Below are 16,934 nucleotides of genomic sequence, written 5' to 3'. Positions count from 1 at the left end.
GACAAAGACAGCTTGTTAAAAGGGGAATCATGAGACTTTAAAGCTGAAAGGGACTTTAGAGGTCTCAGAAACTAAGTTCCCAAAAGATGTCCAGGAACTCGCTAAGGTCGCTGATAATGGCAAAGCCAAAGGAGTGGCAGTACCTGGACTTGCCTTGAAGCCTCTTGACTTCCAGACCACTGTTCTTCCCACTATACCATGTCCTTTCTAAGGGGCTGGGCTCAACCCCACAACATTGTGCTTGTAAACAGTGATGCAGATGATATGGTAGGAAAAGCATGGTCCCTGGAGTTAGAAAGATGTGGGTAAAATGTCCGCTTGCTAGCTGAGATCCTGGGAAAGTTACTTAACTCAGCCCTTCATTTTCTTCTTTTATATACTGTGAGTAATATTTATCTCTTGTTATTGTAAAGATTTTATGAAATAACTTTATCTCAACATTGGCAAGTGTGGGAGGTAAGAGAGCTTAGTCCTTTTTTCCCCTTCTAGAATTAGGTTTTTTGAACTTCTTTTGTCTCTTATATCACTATTATTTCCCATACCTATCTCTTCATTTTGTTTTAATCTAAAGTAAATGCTTAGCAAATAATACCAAAGCCAAGAATAGCCAATACTTTTATTCCGATTTAAACCCCACATTTAACCTAGATTTGTCTAGACCAGTGATTCTTGACCGCAGACTATTTTGCCACTCAGAAGATATTTGACAATATCTGGATACATTTTTTGTTGTCACATGGCGGGGGTGTTGCTACTGGTTATCTAGTGCGTAGAGGCCAGGGATGCTGCTACACGTTCTTCAATGCACAGGGCATCCCCCCCACATCAAAAAAATACCTAGCCACAAATTTCAGTAGTGCCAAGGTTAAGAATTCTTGGTCTACACTCTGAGCTCCAAACCTCTCTCACCTTTTCCTTAATAGTATATAAAATGTATCTTCACAGTCTAAAACAATTGGAAAAGGAATGAGCCAATTATAAATTTATGGTACTTAAAATAGTTCTTTTAATGTTAAAAATACCTAAGGGATATAGGAATCATTCAAGCTGGCTTTACCTCTGCAGATATAATAAGAAGTTCATCCAGTAGAAGTATATAGCAACCGCTCCACATTGCCACTGCACAGAAGCTGGTATACCAATGAATAAGGGTGACACAAAAATGATGCTTGTTGTATAGATAATCCATTCAACTGCATTGGCATGATCCAAAATATAGTTCCTCTTCTGGGGTTGAAAAGAATTGAGAATTACCACATGTAGAGACCAAGACCTGGCATCTTACACACACACACACACACACGTTGACCAGCAGCAACATTTTTGTGGCACTGCAGTTGGAGAGGTTTAGGACCGAGGAGCCAGCTTCTGCCATCCTCGACTGAACTCAGAGCCCTGGGTATGGACCAGTATTGGAGGTGGCCCAGCCTTTTCTGTTGACCTGGCACACTTTGGGAATCTGATACCTAAGGAAATTCTACAATTTCCTGGGCTTTTTCTGTAGAGTCCATTCCTTCTTAAGGAAATTCCTGAGGAGCTGCCGGTTGGTTTAATTAATTCCTTTATGCCTGTGTAAGGACATACATGTGAATTTCTCAGGATACAAATAAACTAAAGCTGCTTCTAAGGAGGTTTGAGGCCTGTGCGAAGACTTAATGACTGCAAAAATTTGACGTCATTTCCTACTCTTAAAGATTTCATGTTTTGGACATTAAATTTCCTATAGAGGTGATGATTTTAGTATCAATAAAAAAACGTGGAGACCAACTCTGTTAGAGAAATCATATAACTTTATAGTTTAGGTTATAACCTGTAAAAAAAAATGAAAATTATGACAAGATTAAATAATATGCCCTAAATCATTTAAGCTACAATGGAACAATATAGTCTAATTCTCAGAATTGTGACAATTTACTGCAACTACATACACACACACATAAGTACTTGCAATGTATATCAAACAAATGTGAAGCATTGGAACTATCATTAACATTCTTTAATGCACATATCAATGTGCTTATGTAACAAAGTAAATTTTCACATAAAATGAGGTATTGTATAAAAGATATATATCTTATAAAAAGATGCACAAAAAACCCCCAAAAATGAATAAAAGACTTTAAACCTCCACACTGAGAAAAGATTGATGCCATTTATTAGCCAAAGTAAGGACCTATAGGTAACTCACATAATTCTTGAGTCTGATCTGGGTCTACCCATTAAAACAAAAAATAAGGCATGAAGTAAAAATTACGCTATAAAGTGTTCTCAAATTTTTTTTATAACTTGAAATTTTATCCAATAAAGAAAAGCATTCTAATTAAGAAAGCAATTCAAAGAAAAACCCATTTGAAATGGAGTCATGGACCAAGTAAGTTCTTTATAAATTGTTACTAAAAGTATCAAATTCAAAATCTATTATGTTAGCAAAATATCTAACTGATATCAGAGAAAATACAGAAAAGTCATTCATAAGTTCATTTGTAGCCAAGCAGACCCATATGGACTAGTACAACGGGAACATCCTTACTTCAGATTTATCAAATACGCACCATTCAATGCAGGAGTCTTATCTAAAATCATGTGATTTCTACAGTTTGAAAAGTTTATGCTTGGTATTTCCAGTCTATACATTTGTCAAGTTATGTGATTTTATTCTGATATATATTGCTTCAATAATAGTTCAGCAATTTATGTTCTGCATATTAAAATATTTGCAACTTTAGAGATACAAAATGTATTGTGTACCTGTTGGAAAATTTGGACCACTTCTTTGCAATATCCAAATATACTTGATAAAAAAACTAAAATCATGCAAACTTTTATAAAATATGAATTCTGAAACAGAAAAATACAAAACAAACCGTTATGAAGGATATCAAATAAAACAGCACTTAAGCGTCTTCATAATTTCCACTATTAAATATTTCGTTTTTCTTGTTTCATTCCTACATACTGTTTGTATTTGCTTTAAACAGAAAATTACTGTGATACCAATATAAAGACAACTCATACCCATTTCATAATGTCCTTTCTAAGAGAGGTCCAAAAATTACCAAACGAATTCTAAAAGAATATGAAATCTGTAGACCTATATAAAAAAAATTTTTACTATGGTAAAATACACATAAACATAAAATTTACCATTTTCAAAGTTTTACATTTTACATGTATATTTACATTTCAAAATGTATAATTCTGTGACATGAAGGAAACTACCACCACCATCCATCATCATCTAGCTCTGTAATTTTTCATCATCCCCAAACACAAACGCTGTATCCACTAAGAAACACTTCTTTTCCCCCAAAATCCCTCACAGCCACAAATCTGCTTTCTTGTGGACCTATTTTAAAGTTTTAAACTCCAGCATTAAAACTAGTATCTCATTCATGTCAATTCTCTTTAAATTAATTTACAAACTCATTTATTGACCTATTTACTTATAGTCCCTCTCATTCCACAAAGGATTTTGGGAGAAATTGTTCATATATGAATTCTACAGTCTATTTATAATAAAGTCCTGATATTTCAGATTTATTATGGGGTTAGTATTTCTAAGGAAAAAACCACACTTTTGATAATAATTTTATTTTAAAAAGTTGAAATATAAAGACCAATTGAAAATACCTTGGTGTCTAAGATTTCTGAATGATCACTAGTTCCATTGATAATTCCAGTTGAGTTGAAAGCCATACCTGGCTTTATACTGATAACAAGAAATGTCATAGGCAGGAGACCAATGCAGTAAGATCCTAAGTTCATAACATGGGCTCTAAACCCATAGGCCATCCTACAAAAATAAATCACAATTTCAACAAAAAAAATGCGTAAGATAAAAAGTGGAAAAAGTAGTTATAATCTCTCTCAGAAATCTATTTGGTAAATTCATTGAACTTTAGAATCAAGATCTTCAAATTCACCTTTTTTCATTTTCGGGAAAGGAATCTCAACTTCCCAGAAAATCATGACTTACTTAAAATCTCTCACCAAGTAACGGAAGAACAGAGACTTTAGCTCCTATTTTCTGACTTCCACGTTGATTGCTCTTCTCAGGTACCCCTCTCACTTCACCGTCCACTAAAATGCAAGGCCCAGGAGGAGTGCTTCTTCATGTCTTATATAAGGATTTCCACCCCCCAAATATTTCATTTAATGTCAAAGATAAACAACAGCATTTTTTTTTTTTTTTTTTTTAAGATTTTATTTATTTATTTATTTATTTGAGAGAGAGAATGAGAGAGAGAGAGAGCACATGAGAGGGGGGAGGGTCAGAGGGAGAAGCAGACTCCCTGCCGAGCAGGGAGTCCGATGCGGGACTCGATCCTGGGACTCCAGGATCATGACCTGAGCCGAAGGCAGTCGCTTAACCAACTGAGCCACCCAGGCGCCCCAACAACAGCATTTTAATACCAAAATTTGCCTTCAACACATGTCTTTTTCAAAGTGTAAAACATTAAAATAATAAAATCTAAACAATTAATTAGAAGGCTTTAAACAAACTTAATGGGGGCATTAAAAAGAAATACTACTTAATACCCACCATTTCATAAGTAAGTATTCTTTACACACAGGATGGTTGAGAAGTTCTATGCGGTTATGTTGTACCATTACCTGAGAAATAAGGAAAGATCAATAAAAATAAATCCTATTAAACTAGTAAGTACAAACTAAGCTGTTTGCTGGTTTTATAAATTTATTTTAATATTGTAAAAGTAACACTTCCTTATGAAAGTTCAAAAAATCAAAAATTACAGCAAGAATGTATATTTTCAAAAACAAGCTAGAGAGAATCATTTTTACAGATGCAGTTATTTGATTCAGTTTGTCTCTTTCAATTTCTCACTAGTTGACATAGAATAAGCATTTTAATCTTATACAAAATTACAACTGGAAAGGATATTAAAGATAAATAAGGAAGCTCTACACCCTTGTTCTTTACTTGAAGAAACTCAGGCTTATCTCTCTAGAAGAATTTTGAATAGTACACATAAATAGTCATTAAATTAGCTTGTAGATTATTAGGTTTTCGTGAATTATTGGGAACTATGAGTATTTATTTCAAAATTTTTTTCTTAATGAGGGGAAGGAGGAAGAGGGAGAGAAAGAATCTTAAATGGGCTCCACACACAGTATGGAGCCTGACTTGGGGCTCCATCTCACAACCCTGAGATCCTGACCTGAGCCAAAATCAAGAGTCAGACGCTTAACTGGCTAAGCCAACCAGGTGCCCCCAAATTAATTTTTAATTATTCAAGAAATACATAAATAGGGGGGCGCCTGGGTGGCTCAGTCATTAAGCGTCTGCCTTTGGCTCAGGTTATGATCCCAGGGTCCTGGGATCGAGCCCTGCACTGGGCTCCCTGCTCAGCTGGAAGCCTGCTTCTCCCTCTCTCACTCCCCCTGCTGGTGTCCCCTCTCTTGCTCTTTCTCTCTGTCAAATAAATAAATATTAAAAAAAAAAGAAATACATATAGGAAGTGATGTCAGCAAGATGGAACAGGAAGTCCCAGACCCTCCTATACCCATGGAGAGAAGAGACATCAACTTAATAGCAATACCTGGAAACTGCCTTTGTGAGAAATACAGAAACCAGTTAAGAGGTTCCTACACCCCAAGCGAGCCCGTAGCCAAGAAGAACCACATCAAAGACAGCAGGAAAATCCATGGCATTTACTTGCCACAGTCCCTCTCCCAGCACAAAGCAGTGAGATCAAGAGAAAATTCCCAACTCCTAGCTTCTCCCTGAGGAGGAAAGAGAGGTGTGGAATGTTCTAACTTTGTAGGGAGATGCCCAAGGGACTGGTTTCTGTCCTGCCTGAATCTGTATTTTATTAAATCTATTACTTTTTAGAATCTACAAAGATTTTGTTTCCTCCTATTCTCATTCCTGACATACCCTGATAGAAGTATTGCCTATTCTTTAAATTACAATTTAAAAACTTCCACATACATACACAAAAATTCTAAGTATAGCTGTAGTATAGTTACTTTTAGGTCATTTGGCTATTGAGTCTGAACTATAACAACAACTGCAAAACATACTCCAGCAGAGCTAAAATGCTTTGCATAAAGCCAATATGAGAGTCGTTTCCACTGCCAGCCTTGTGGGCATAAAGTCCATGGGGCTCTGCATCCTTCCTACTCCAAGTACTTAGTAAGCCTTCTAGATATCACTTAGGTGATGGTTGATACCATGATCTGTACCAAAGGCTTCCATGCAGAGAAATGAATTCATTTAAAGTGAATGAAAATTCCCAATTGGTCTAGACCAATGCTGTCCAATAGAACTTTCTGCAGTGATGGAAATGTCCTGTATTTGTGTTCAATAGGAAAGCCACAAGGCACATTGTCTACTGAGTGCTTGAAATGTGGTTACTGCAAATGAAGAAATGAACTTTTAACTTTACTTAATTTTAATTAGTTTTAAGTAGTCACATATGGCTAGTGGTTACCATATTAACACATATCTAGGCCCTAGGCCACATTTGGAAATCCAACCCTCAAATAGGTTTTCTTTTGCTTGCACACAGTGTTAATTTGTTGCCAGTGTTTATAAGGCTGGGTTGCCCTTCCCAGAGGGCACCAACTTGTTGATGCTAGTAGCTGATCTCCTTTTAGACCATCTGTTACCTATTTCCTCTGTAGCTATTTGAGTTTGAGACCCCTGATTTAGACTGCAGTGGATCATCTTGGCATGGTTTTTATTGTCCCATCTGCTGGAAATGTAAAAGTACTCTTTGGAATAAGAGCTGATTTGGTCTTAAGTCTCTTGGGCAATTTGGGTCCACACTGTGCATGCTGAGCCTGCTTTCAGATTGGGATCACTCCTCCAGAAGGATCTAAGGTTCTGAAAGGTCAGAGTTTACTGTGGAGCCCAGTGGTTAGCTGACTTGGAAGCTATGATTGTAAAATGTCAGCCTTGAATTTTCCCGTGGTTCTACATGGAGGAAACTCTTAAATATATATGTTTATATTTAGGTGGACGGAGGTGGAGAGCAAGTGCTGATTGTCAGCCCATGTTGTCCATGGTTTACTGGATTCTGGGTTGGGGCAGGTTTAACATGACCATTAGGACTAAAGTGGTCAAGAGTGTGGAACTTTAGGGCAGATCAAATTATAGCAACTATAGAGAATGACTGTTTTCTTCCCTAAAAAATAAAGGGTTAGGACACATGGAGGACAGAGACCTAAAACTATTAATGTGGAATTCTTTCCAGGCCCCTTCCTGGAACTATTGCACCAAAACATTATAGAACCCATGTAGAAACAACCTGGATAATGAAAATACCAGACTTACATTGAGGGTTGTAAGAGGCTCATATGTAACATCCTGTGCAGGTGTTACTTTCTTGGTAAATTCTAATGGACATTGAAGATATGTGAAATTGTACTCGATCTGTAGGAGATAAAATTTTGAAAAAATTAACAGTCTAGTATATACCCCCAAAATAGGTCTTGACAAATCAAATATGCAAGGCTATCATTCTGCTGAAAATTAAGTAGTTCAAATAAAATTGAGTCATTTTTGTCTGAAGAAATGTAGATTAAGTTATTTCATCTTAATTTCAAAAAATAAATATTTTTATATTAGGGGCACCTGGGTGGCTCAGTTGGTTAAGCCTCTGCCTTCGGCTCAGGTCATGATCTCAGGGTCCTGGGATTGAGCCCCGAGGTGGGCTCCCCGCTCAGCAGGGAATCTGCCACTTCCGCTCCCTCTGCCCCTCCCTGCCCCATTCATGCTCTCGTGTTCTCTCTCAAATAAAGAAATAAAATCTTTTTAAAAAAATTTAAAAAATATCTCAGGAGGCTATTACCTAACCTTCTGTAACCCATAGTCATGGAAGAAGATGAACTCTCAAAAGATCACTTAGATCTTTGGAACTTCATTCTTCAGGCAGTACTGCTAAAGAAAATATGAAGGCTATGGGGCGCCTGGGTGGCTCAGTCGTTAGGCGTCTGCCTTCAGCTCAGGTCATGATCCCAGGGTCCCGGGATCGAGTCCCGCGTCGGGCTCCCTGCGTGGCGGGAAGCCTGCTTCTCCCTCTCCCACTCCCCCTGCTTGTGTTCCTGCTCTCGCTATCTCTCTCTCTGTCAAATAAATAAAATCTTTAAAAAAAAAAAAAAAAAGAAAATATGAAGACTAGAAACAACCCTAAATAATGCTATTAGAAACAATTAAAATATTGGGAGAAAATGGAAGAAAAATCCTCTCACAAGTAGATGATATAATAATATGACAAATGAAGACAATAATTGCCATCTTCTGAGATCATGGAACTCTAGTAACATTGTTTTTAATATTCATTAAAGAATTAGAATAAACTTCAAATTATCATGATAAAATAAACTTACATGGTAGTCTGGGCAAGACTTGTCTCCTGTGGAGGGTATTATGCAGCAATCTAAAAGGACCTTTAAGAAAGAAAAAGTGGCTAAGATATTAGTCAGAAGACTACATACGAGACAGGATTTGATTCCCTTTCTAAAATTATACCCAAGATATTCCTTTCCTCTCCCTTTATTTCTAGTACCTCAAAGATAAACTATAATCCATGTCATTAAGGAATAAAGTTTAAAATATATAAAGTGTTTCAACTATCACTGCATGCCTCAGAAATACCAAGTGATTCAGAAAATGTACCACATGCTTAAGAATGAAATTACATTTACTAAAATTTGAGTAAGAAATATTTCATTAGTTTGGCCTAAGATTTGATGTCCTGGGCTTCTACAGAATATATAAAGGATGCCTTTGCTCAGCATCTTATAGTGATAATTTATTGTCTCTAATTGTGATCTCATGGCTGAGCACTGGGGTCTTTCTTTGGTCTAGGTGTCATCTTCCATATTGCTCAAGCATGGAGTACTGTGTTGGTTTCTGTATCTCACTTGCTGAGCAACACTGACAAAGTATTCATCCAAAGCAGCATGGACAGCACAGTGGGGAATAGGTGTTATACGCAGCAATACTGAAGGCCCTCTAGATGCTTAAGACAAGGAGAGAATGCTTAAGGGATCATTAGAGCCACACCTCTAGGGTGTGTAGGGACAAATATTTTTATGGGGTACCTATCAACATAAACAATTTCAGTCACCCCCAATCTGTGTGTTGGCACCTTTCTGGTGGCCCAAATTCATCATCCTGAGAAAAAAATACTTCTCAGTCAGATTGCCCTCCTGGAACAGAGTCTGGACACAAAGTCTCAGATGACCCCACCAGTGTGTACCCCAAAACTCCTGGGGCATCTGGTCAACCCCACCTGCAAGACACAATGGTGGAGGACTGGACAGCACTCTGCAGGGGAGAAACAGGGACCCAGGCCCCACTGGGAGGGCACTGCCATCCTCAAGCACCAGGGGACTTAAAAAAGTTCAATCTCTGTTGGTGACCAGGCAGTGATACTAAGGGTCATAAAAGGCATCATTAAAAAAAATAAAGACAAAGCTAGTCAGTAGTGCTGTGCAAAGCAGAACCAGAGAAGCCAGTCTTAGACTGAGAATTTTATAATCATCAGCACAGGCAAAATAAAGCTAGGCTGCCCGGGGCTGGGGGAGGGGGGGGATTATGTAAATTATTCAAATGTGTCACGTGAGGCTAAACTGAAAAATCAAGTTACCCTATTTAAGGAAAAATTCACAATACTAAAATACAAGGAAATTATAGAAAACTAACTAGAAAATATATAGTATAAAAAACTAATCATAATCCTACAATTGTGATAATTTTTTTCCATTTTTTATTGTTATGTTAATCACCATACGTTACATCATTAGTTTTTGATGTAGTGTTCCATGATTCATTGTTTGCGTATAACACCCAGTGCTCCATTCAGTACGTGCCCTCTTTAATACCCACCACCAGGCTAACCCATCCCCCCACCCCCCTCCCCTCTAGAACCCTCAGTTTGTTTCTCAGAGTCCATAGTCTCTCAATTGTGATAATTCTCATCAACATTTTGGTATAATTTCTTCAGTTCTATCCCATGTTTTCCATATGTGAGTATTTCTAACATATTTTTTACTATTATTAATAATGCTGCAGACATATTACTGTATATAAATCTGTACCTCTGATTATTCATTAGGACAGATTCCAAGGATTTACTAAGTAAGAAATTCTGAGATCATTTTCAATCCTGAATATTTATGTGCCCTCTGATGAAATTTAAGCACCTGAAATGCTAATTTATGGACTGGACTGGCTCCAATTTCTATTGTAAATAAAAAAATACATGTACAGCATTTAGCACAAACTAAGTGCTTACTGAATAAATAAAAATAGTACGTGTGAGTAGCTATAGTACTAATAACCACAGGAGAAGTATAAAAATAGTAGGATGTATAATATAAGCCAAGCACCATCCTGAATACTTCATATATTTTACGTCTAATTTTTGTAATCACTTTGCAAGATCAGGATCAGCAACACTTCTTTAGAGGTAAAGAAAGCAGAAATGGGGGCATCTGGGTGGCTTAGTCGGTTAAGCAAATGTCTTTGGCTCAGGTCATGATCCCAGGGTCCTGGGATCCCCTGCATCATCACATCACTGGGCTCCCTGCTCAATGAGGAATCTGCTCCTCCCTCTCCCTTTGCCTCTCCCCCATGCCCATGCTCTGTCTCTCAAATAAATAAAATCTTTAAAAAATAAAAAATAAAAAAAGAAAGAAAATGAAGCTCAGAGAGGTGAAATGACTTGCCTAAAGCAGCACAGCATGAGGGAGAGCCAGGACTAAATCCCAGGACCATCAGGCTCTGAACCTGGCCCTATGGCCCCTGTGTCACTATGTCTCACTGCCTCCTCCAGTATTTGAATATATTTTTCCCTATGAATGACACTCGACATCCTTCCTCTCTTTTTGATTATTCTATATCTATCCCAATCTTCAAACCTCAACCTTCCCAAGGAGGTCTCTTATGTGCATCCTTATACACTCAAATCCTCAACAGTTCGTGGGTGTTTCTCTTGTTTGTAGGAGTCCAGTCACATGCTGGGTATATGCTTAATCCAGCAGAGAATTACACATTTGGAGGTCCTTAGAGGCCAGGTAGGTAGTGTAAATGAATAAACTGTGCCAGCCTTAAGAGCTCTTTCCCATCGTTTCTGAAATGTGGGCTCTCCCTGGGCTGGCTTCTGTCTTCACAGTTTGGGTAGAGGCAGATATAGAGAAATACCTCTCTACTACAAGGAGAGCAGTTGCACCAGAATAACAATACATGGCAACCAACAGTAGGCATTAGACGGAGTATACAAAAGGAAGAGGTATACCAAATGGGAGTAGTGTTTGCCCCATCTAAAGGAAGCAGCTGTTAGTAGCCCAGCAGTTCCTTCCTCGTGAGCAGGAGGCCCAGTAACCAGATCTGATTTTTACAGAAAGCCAGATATCTGGATCCTTAAGGGAGGCATCCTGGTGTTAAATGTTAACAACTACTGTATATTTGAAATAATAACACGGATGGCTCCAAAAAACCACCTAGAGCTTTATTCAGCCAGTAACCACCATTAGTAGTCTCTGTTCTAGACTTGGATCATGTGAATAAAAAAAATCTGTTGTCTATGTTTTCCTAACCCAACACCTAACAGCATTCTTTAATCCAAGTAGGTCCTTATTAAATACTTGTTGGTTAACTTCCCTGACTGATAGCCTATGGGAAACTAGAAACTTTACTTTAAAAATGAAAATTACTATTCTTTACATTGTGATTACAACAATAAATCTTCATATTATATTACATGCCAAGCATATACTCAGAAGCAGTTTTATCTGGAGAGCTTACTTTCATGCATTCAGGGAGGTACTCTACCATTTCCATGACTGGACATTTATTGCTTGGAGAATAATGACTAAAAACCTTAAGGCATTCTTCCCATCTGTAAAAAATAACAATGGTGATAATAATAAAACAAACACAAGGTCTTAATCTTTCTGTTCTATACAACAAAGCTACCAGTTGAGATTCAAGATTATATCTTTAGAAGAAACCTGAATTTGTTCCAGTGGAACCAATATGTGAATCAGTATCAGTCCATTAATAGGATCCTTGTCCACTAATGGAAATTAGAAATGTGGGCAAATTCCAGGATGGCTGTTATAATCACTATTCTCTTTCTCTAAATGCCTTCTAAAGAAGGTAAGTTATTACCTTCTTTTCATCCTGAAATCATGAAATAGTATGAGCTGGTCATGTTGAGTAGAGATAGTCACATGCATGTATATACAATAACAACATAGTACTGGACACACAACATTTAACATTTAATCCATGTATACACCATGTGTTGCATTAAACTACAAAACAACATGTGTCAAATACATTAATAAGCATAGATTCTGCCAGAAGATTGCGTAGCCTGCTCCTTTCTTCATCACCATCCAGTTGGACAGAACAAGAAGATACTTATGATACCAAGGGGGAAATAAATCCCCAACAGGAAGTAAAGAAGAGACATTTACCTCCAAGATCCGATCTGTCATAAGAGACTACTTCTAAAAAGTATCCATATTTTCTGTTAACCCTATCAGTAAAATTCATCTAGAATATCTGCATAATAAGTAGAAAACTTCCAGTTGCACACTTGCACTGGGTAGTGTTTCAAAGAAATGATCAGCAGGGGGATCTTGAGATCAAAACACAGGCTTGATCTGTCTTGAATAGGACATGGCTCGTCTGTGTGTCCATGACTGGGTGACACTGGGCCCTTGAGCATTTCTGTGATTATACAAAAAGTTTATGTACAAAAAGTAGGACAAACTACCCTCCAACTTCATCATTAAAACTCCTTAGAGTATGGTTTAAAAATCCACAATCACAAAAGATCATGTGTTAAGAGAAATTCCAATAGATGGCCCTAATAACAGCATGGATATACCCTGGAGATTATTTTCACCAACATCCAGGTTTGACATTTCTGTTAACAAGAGAATGTTGGGCAGATTCAGACAGATCAGGGCAGAATGTGCTAGACAATGACTAGACGACACATGTCTGAAGCCCATGCGTCTTACATGGGTGTTATGAAGGCGATCTATGCTCCCATAATTTACAGATGGAAACCAAAAACCAGAAAGGTTAAGTAACATGTCTGTTGTTACCCAAAGAGTTAATTAAATATTTTATGTAAACAAGTGATGTTTAAGGAATGTTGATTAACAGCTGAAACTTGTTCTTTTCCTGTTTCCTCTCAGGTTATCTATCATCCCACACGTCAGAGGACACTAAATGACAGTGGGATAGGGAGACAGCATACCTTTTGTTCTTGATGGTTGTAAGAACCACCTCCTTCCTCTTATTGTGAATTGCAACATGCAAAAAGGAGGCCTGCTGCTTGTTCAGAACAATGTCAGCATCGGAGCTCAGAAGAAGTGCAACAGCTTTGGCATGGCCTTCCCTCGCAGCAAAGTGAAGCGCAGTGTTCTTTTAGAAAAAATACAACACAGAAAATCCAGTAACAATGGCTGTTCATCCTTTGGCTATTTCTCTGCTTTCATTGTTGGACTGCTTAAAATAAATTATTAACAAACTTAACTATTTAATACCAAAATCATAAAATTCAAAGCCAGTGTTAAGAATCAGGCTTTGCATAATTAATTTATAGTTCGAACATCGTGTGGGGGCGGGGAGAGGGAGAGGGGTGCTGTGTGTGTATATATGGAATTCAAAGTGGTTCATTTTATTTTGTTTTTGCTGTGGGATGATTCCACAAGGATAAATGACAAACTTTCAGGGTAAGGATATTGGATTGAACACAGAATTCTTCTAAGAGATTTATTGTCTTAGAGCAATGATTTCCAGATTTGGGGTTTTCACAGGCTTGTGAAATTAAAAAAAATAAATAATTGCTAGAAGGTTGCCAGTCTTTAATTCTGCCACATAGAGACATTTCAAAAAGCAATGACAACCCTCTATCATTTCATGAAAGAATATGCATTTATTTTAATACACTCCATAAAAAGAGGGAGAACATCATAGCAGAATAAAGGATAGTCCTCAAATCCAGTACACTTAGTTTTATGAAAACATCCCTAACCTCTTCATTTTTCTTGGTTCACCAGGGAGTAGTGAAAATTGTTTCATCTATCTACATGGGCCTGTGGAGTCTCTATGAGACTTAAGAGGTGTTCTCAACATGCATCCACCCCGTTGGCATTCTCCTTATTCTTTTCCCCTGCAGAGTAAGAACCCAAAAAAGAGTATAAATGCAGCAAGGAAGGAAAGAGAGTGGCTAAGAAGGAGGCTTTCTTGCAATTTTGGAAGCTTCTATGCCAAGACACTGAGTAGGTATGAGGAACACAGTACATACCCCTTCTTCATCTAGCTGATCTGTGCACTTCAAGTTAGTGTCAAGAATGACCTTCATGGTCTGAGTGTACCCGCCTAAGGAAGCATGATGCAAAGCAGTCCAGCCATTGTGGTCACTGTTAAAGAGTTAAGAAAAAAGCTGTGCATTCACTTCACAGATGAATCGTGGGAAGGGATGCTGCCCATTGGAAAGGTGAGTCGGATGACAACAACAAAATGAGTTCTAGCAACTAAATATTACATATTTCTAACAAATGAGCTAATTTCAAGCCTAATGGTCTTAAATAACCTTCCTAGAATGTGATTCACACATATTTTTTAATTTAGTAGATTAACATATAAAAGTACATAAACACATTATCAACCATCTGGGGGTGGGTAAAACCAGAGTTGGCATGTCTGTGTCGTACATATTTTTTTTCAAGGCTGTAATGTACTTATACACACTATTTTAAATCTTATTTTATTCTTTAATTGAATATCATATCAAAAATTTTCCTTGATGGGGGGGTGGGTGCCTGGCTGGCTCAGTCAGTAGAGCACTCGTCTCCTGATTTCAGGGTTGTGAGTTCGAGCCCCACAGAGGGTGTAGAGATTGCTTAAAAGTAAAATCTTAAAAAAAAAAATTCCATGATGGTAGTATCAGTCTTCATGGCCACTAGGTATTGCTAATGATAATATCATCTTACAACAGTTGGTCTTAAGATGTTTAGCTTAATGCTACTTATTCTTCTAAGCGTTTGGGTCTGAAGAGAGCATTCCTCTTGTGCTCTGAAAGATGGTTTTGTTTTTTTTTTTTAAAGACTTTATTTATTTGACAGAGAGAGAGATAGCAAGAGCAGGAACACAAGCAGGGGGAGTGGGAGAGGGAGAAGCAGGCTTCCCACGGAGCAGGGAGCCCGATGTGGGGACTCAATCCCAGGACTCTGGGATCATGACCTGAGCTGAAGGCAGACGCTTAATGACTGAGCTACCCAGGCTCCCCTGAAAGATGCTTTCTTAATCCCTTTAGAAAATGTTTGTCCTTTCTCACAGAAATTCAAGATGTAAATACAATCAAGGCTTGTCATTTTTCCAAATCAGAGATAGAAAAAAAAAAGCATGAGATCCTGACACAATTTAATTTCAGTGCTAGTGAACAACTATTTTAGGATGCAAAGGCAACCTCACCATTTCAGTTATTATGATGTAATTAAAAGCAACAAGTCTCTGGCCTGGATCCATTTGGGATCTCCTTTGCATGTCCACTGCCTGGTGTCCCTTTAGAGGAAGGAACTAAGCAAAGCATTCCTTTTGCAGCTGCAACCCTACTTTGCATGATTGGTGCTCTGATAAAAAAATGAACATTAGCCTTTTGAACATTAACCTAATGAGTTCTTTGCTTCCGTGCTGGTAAAATTAGAAAATAGCTCACCAAACCTCTATAAAACTTTTTTTTTTTTTTTACAAAGATGTCATTTAATAATACTACATTTTTAAATGCTTAATAATTTTGTCTTTCCTCCTTGTGTTAGACTTCCTTTAAGTATAATGAAATTCAGGAATTCTTCATGTCTGGTGTTGCAGTGTAAAGGCAACTTTTCATGTCCATCATTCATCAGACTGAATTAAAAAGTCTGAATTTGTATGGGATGTGTATGTGCACATGTATCTGCATAAAAGGATGGTAGCATGATGAAGCAAAATATGAAGAACTGTATTTCAAAGGTTCTGAGAACTACTTCGCACAAAGCCACTTATTCTGTGACCTCAAATGAAGTCTTCAACTTTATAAATCGTGACATCTTTATCTGTCAATTAGAAATAACACTGATGTCCCTTTCAATATTTGAGAAATGTTTTGAGGATTAAATATAAGATGGATAAAAGTACTTCGTGAGATAGAAAGTTAACTATCATAATTAAAAATAAGATAGAAAAAAAGCGAGAAAATGGCCAATTAAAAAGAATATATAAATATTCTGATCACATATCCTCACCTGAGAAATAATGAACCTTTTTTCAGAAGAAGTTGAACTACTTTATCATGCCCATTTTTTGCTGCCAGGTGGAGAGGTGTCATTCCATGAAGATCACCTTCATTCAAAAGCCTCGTGTCACTCATGTCTTGCAGAAGCCTCTGACAGGTGTTGATTCTCCCGTAACTTGAAAAAATTAGGTTTCATGTTTTCAAAGCAAATATTAAACAGAGAGAAGATATGCTCACATGTCACATAAACTGACCCTTACCTGGCTGCAAAATGTAAGGGTGATTTCTTATCTTTGCTCTTGGAATGAATGGATACATTAAAGTCAAGTAGGTTATTTACAGAGACAGGAATCCCATGTCTACATGCATAATGTAGAGGGGTACACCCGTCATCATCTTCATCCATTACCAGCTTTTTAATATGTTGCATCTATGGAAAAAAATGAATATTCTAAATATGGTTCTGTTCTCATGCTAATATAGTATTTTTCAAACTATTCTGTAGGACAGTATTTCCCAATAAGGATCAGTATGTATACCTTGAGGGCAAAAATATAAATAACTTAAAGGTACTGGAGTAAAATAAATATGGATGATGGTGTATGCTGTCTTCTAAAATGTATAGTACTGTATTAAGGGCTCTGAGAAATCCTAAGAATAAGA

The 16,934-nt window shown here is 37.4% G+C and overlaps 1 protein-coding gene across 1 annotated transcript in view; it reads right to left on the bottom strand.

The window, feature by feature from the left end:
- TRPA1 (transient receptor potential cation channel subfamily A member 1) overlaps nt 1–16,934 on the bottom strand; it is a 52,484-nt gene that overhangs the window by 10,878 nt on the left and 24,672 nt on the right. The window contains exons 11-21 of the mRNA XM_036111204.2: nt 16,532–16,701; nt 16,282–16,446; nt 14,304–14,418; nt 13,251–13,417; nt 11,780–11,873; nt 8,356–8,415; nt 7,301–7,399; nt 4,544–4,614; nt 3,631–3,793; nt 2,749–2,838; nt 1,058–1,227 (exon numbers count right to left, since the gene is read on the bottom strand). Coding sequence (XP_035967097.2) covers nt 1,058–1,227; nt 2,749–2,838; nt 3,631–3,793; nt 4,544–4,614; nt 7,301–7,399; nt 8,356–8,415; nt 11,780–11,873; nt 13,251–13,417; nt 14,304–14,418; nt 16,282–16,446; nt 16,532–16,701 — 1,364 coding nt within the window. The remainder of the gene's footprint in view (nt 1–1,057; nt 1,228–2,748; nt 2,839–3,630; nt 3,794–4,543; nt 4,615–7,300; nt 7,400–8,355; nt 8,416–11,779; nt 11,874–13,250; nt 13,418–14,303; nt 14,419–16,281; nt 16,447–16,531; nt 16,702–16,934) is intronic.

Source organism: Halichoerus grypus, chromosome 5 (genome assembly GCF_964656455.1).
Source record: "Halichoerus grypus chromosome 5, mHalGry1.hap1.1, whole genome shotgun sequence".
Classification (NCBI taxonomy): Eukaryota; Metazoa; Chordata; class Mammalia; order Carnivora; family Phocidae; genus Halichoerus; species Halichoerus grypus.
Note: the sequence above shows the minus strand (reverse complement) of the source record. Positions and strands in the feature narration are given on the sequence as shown.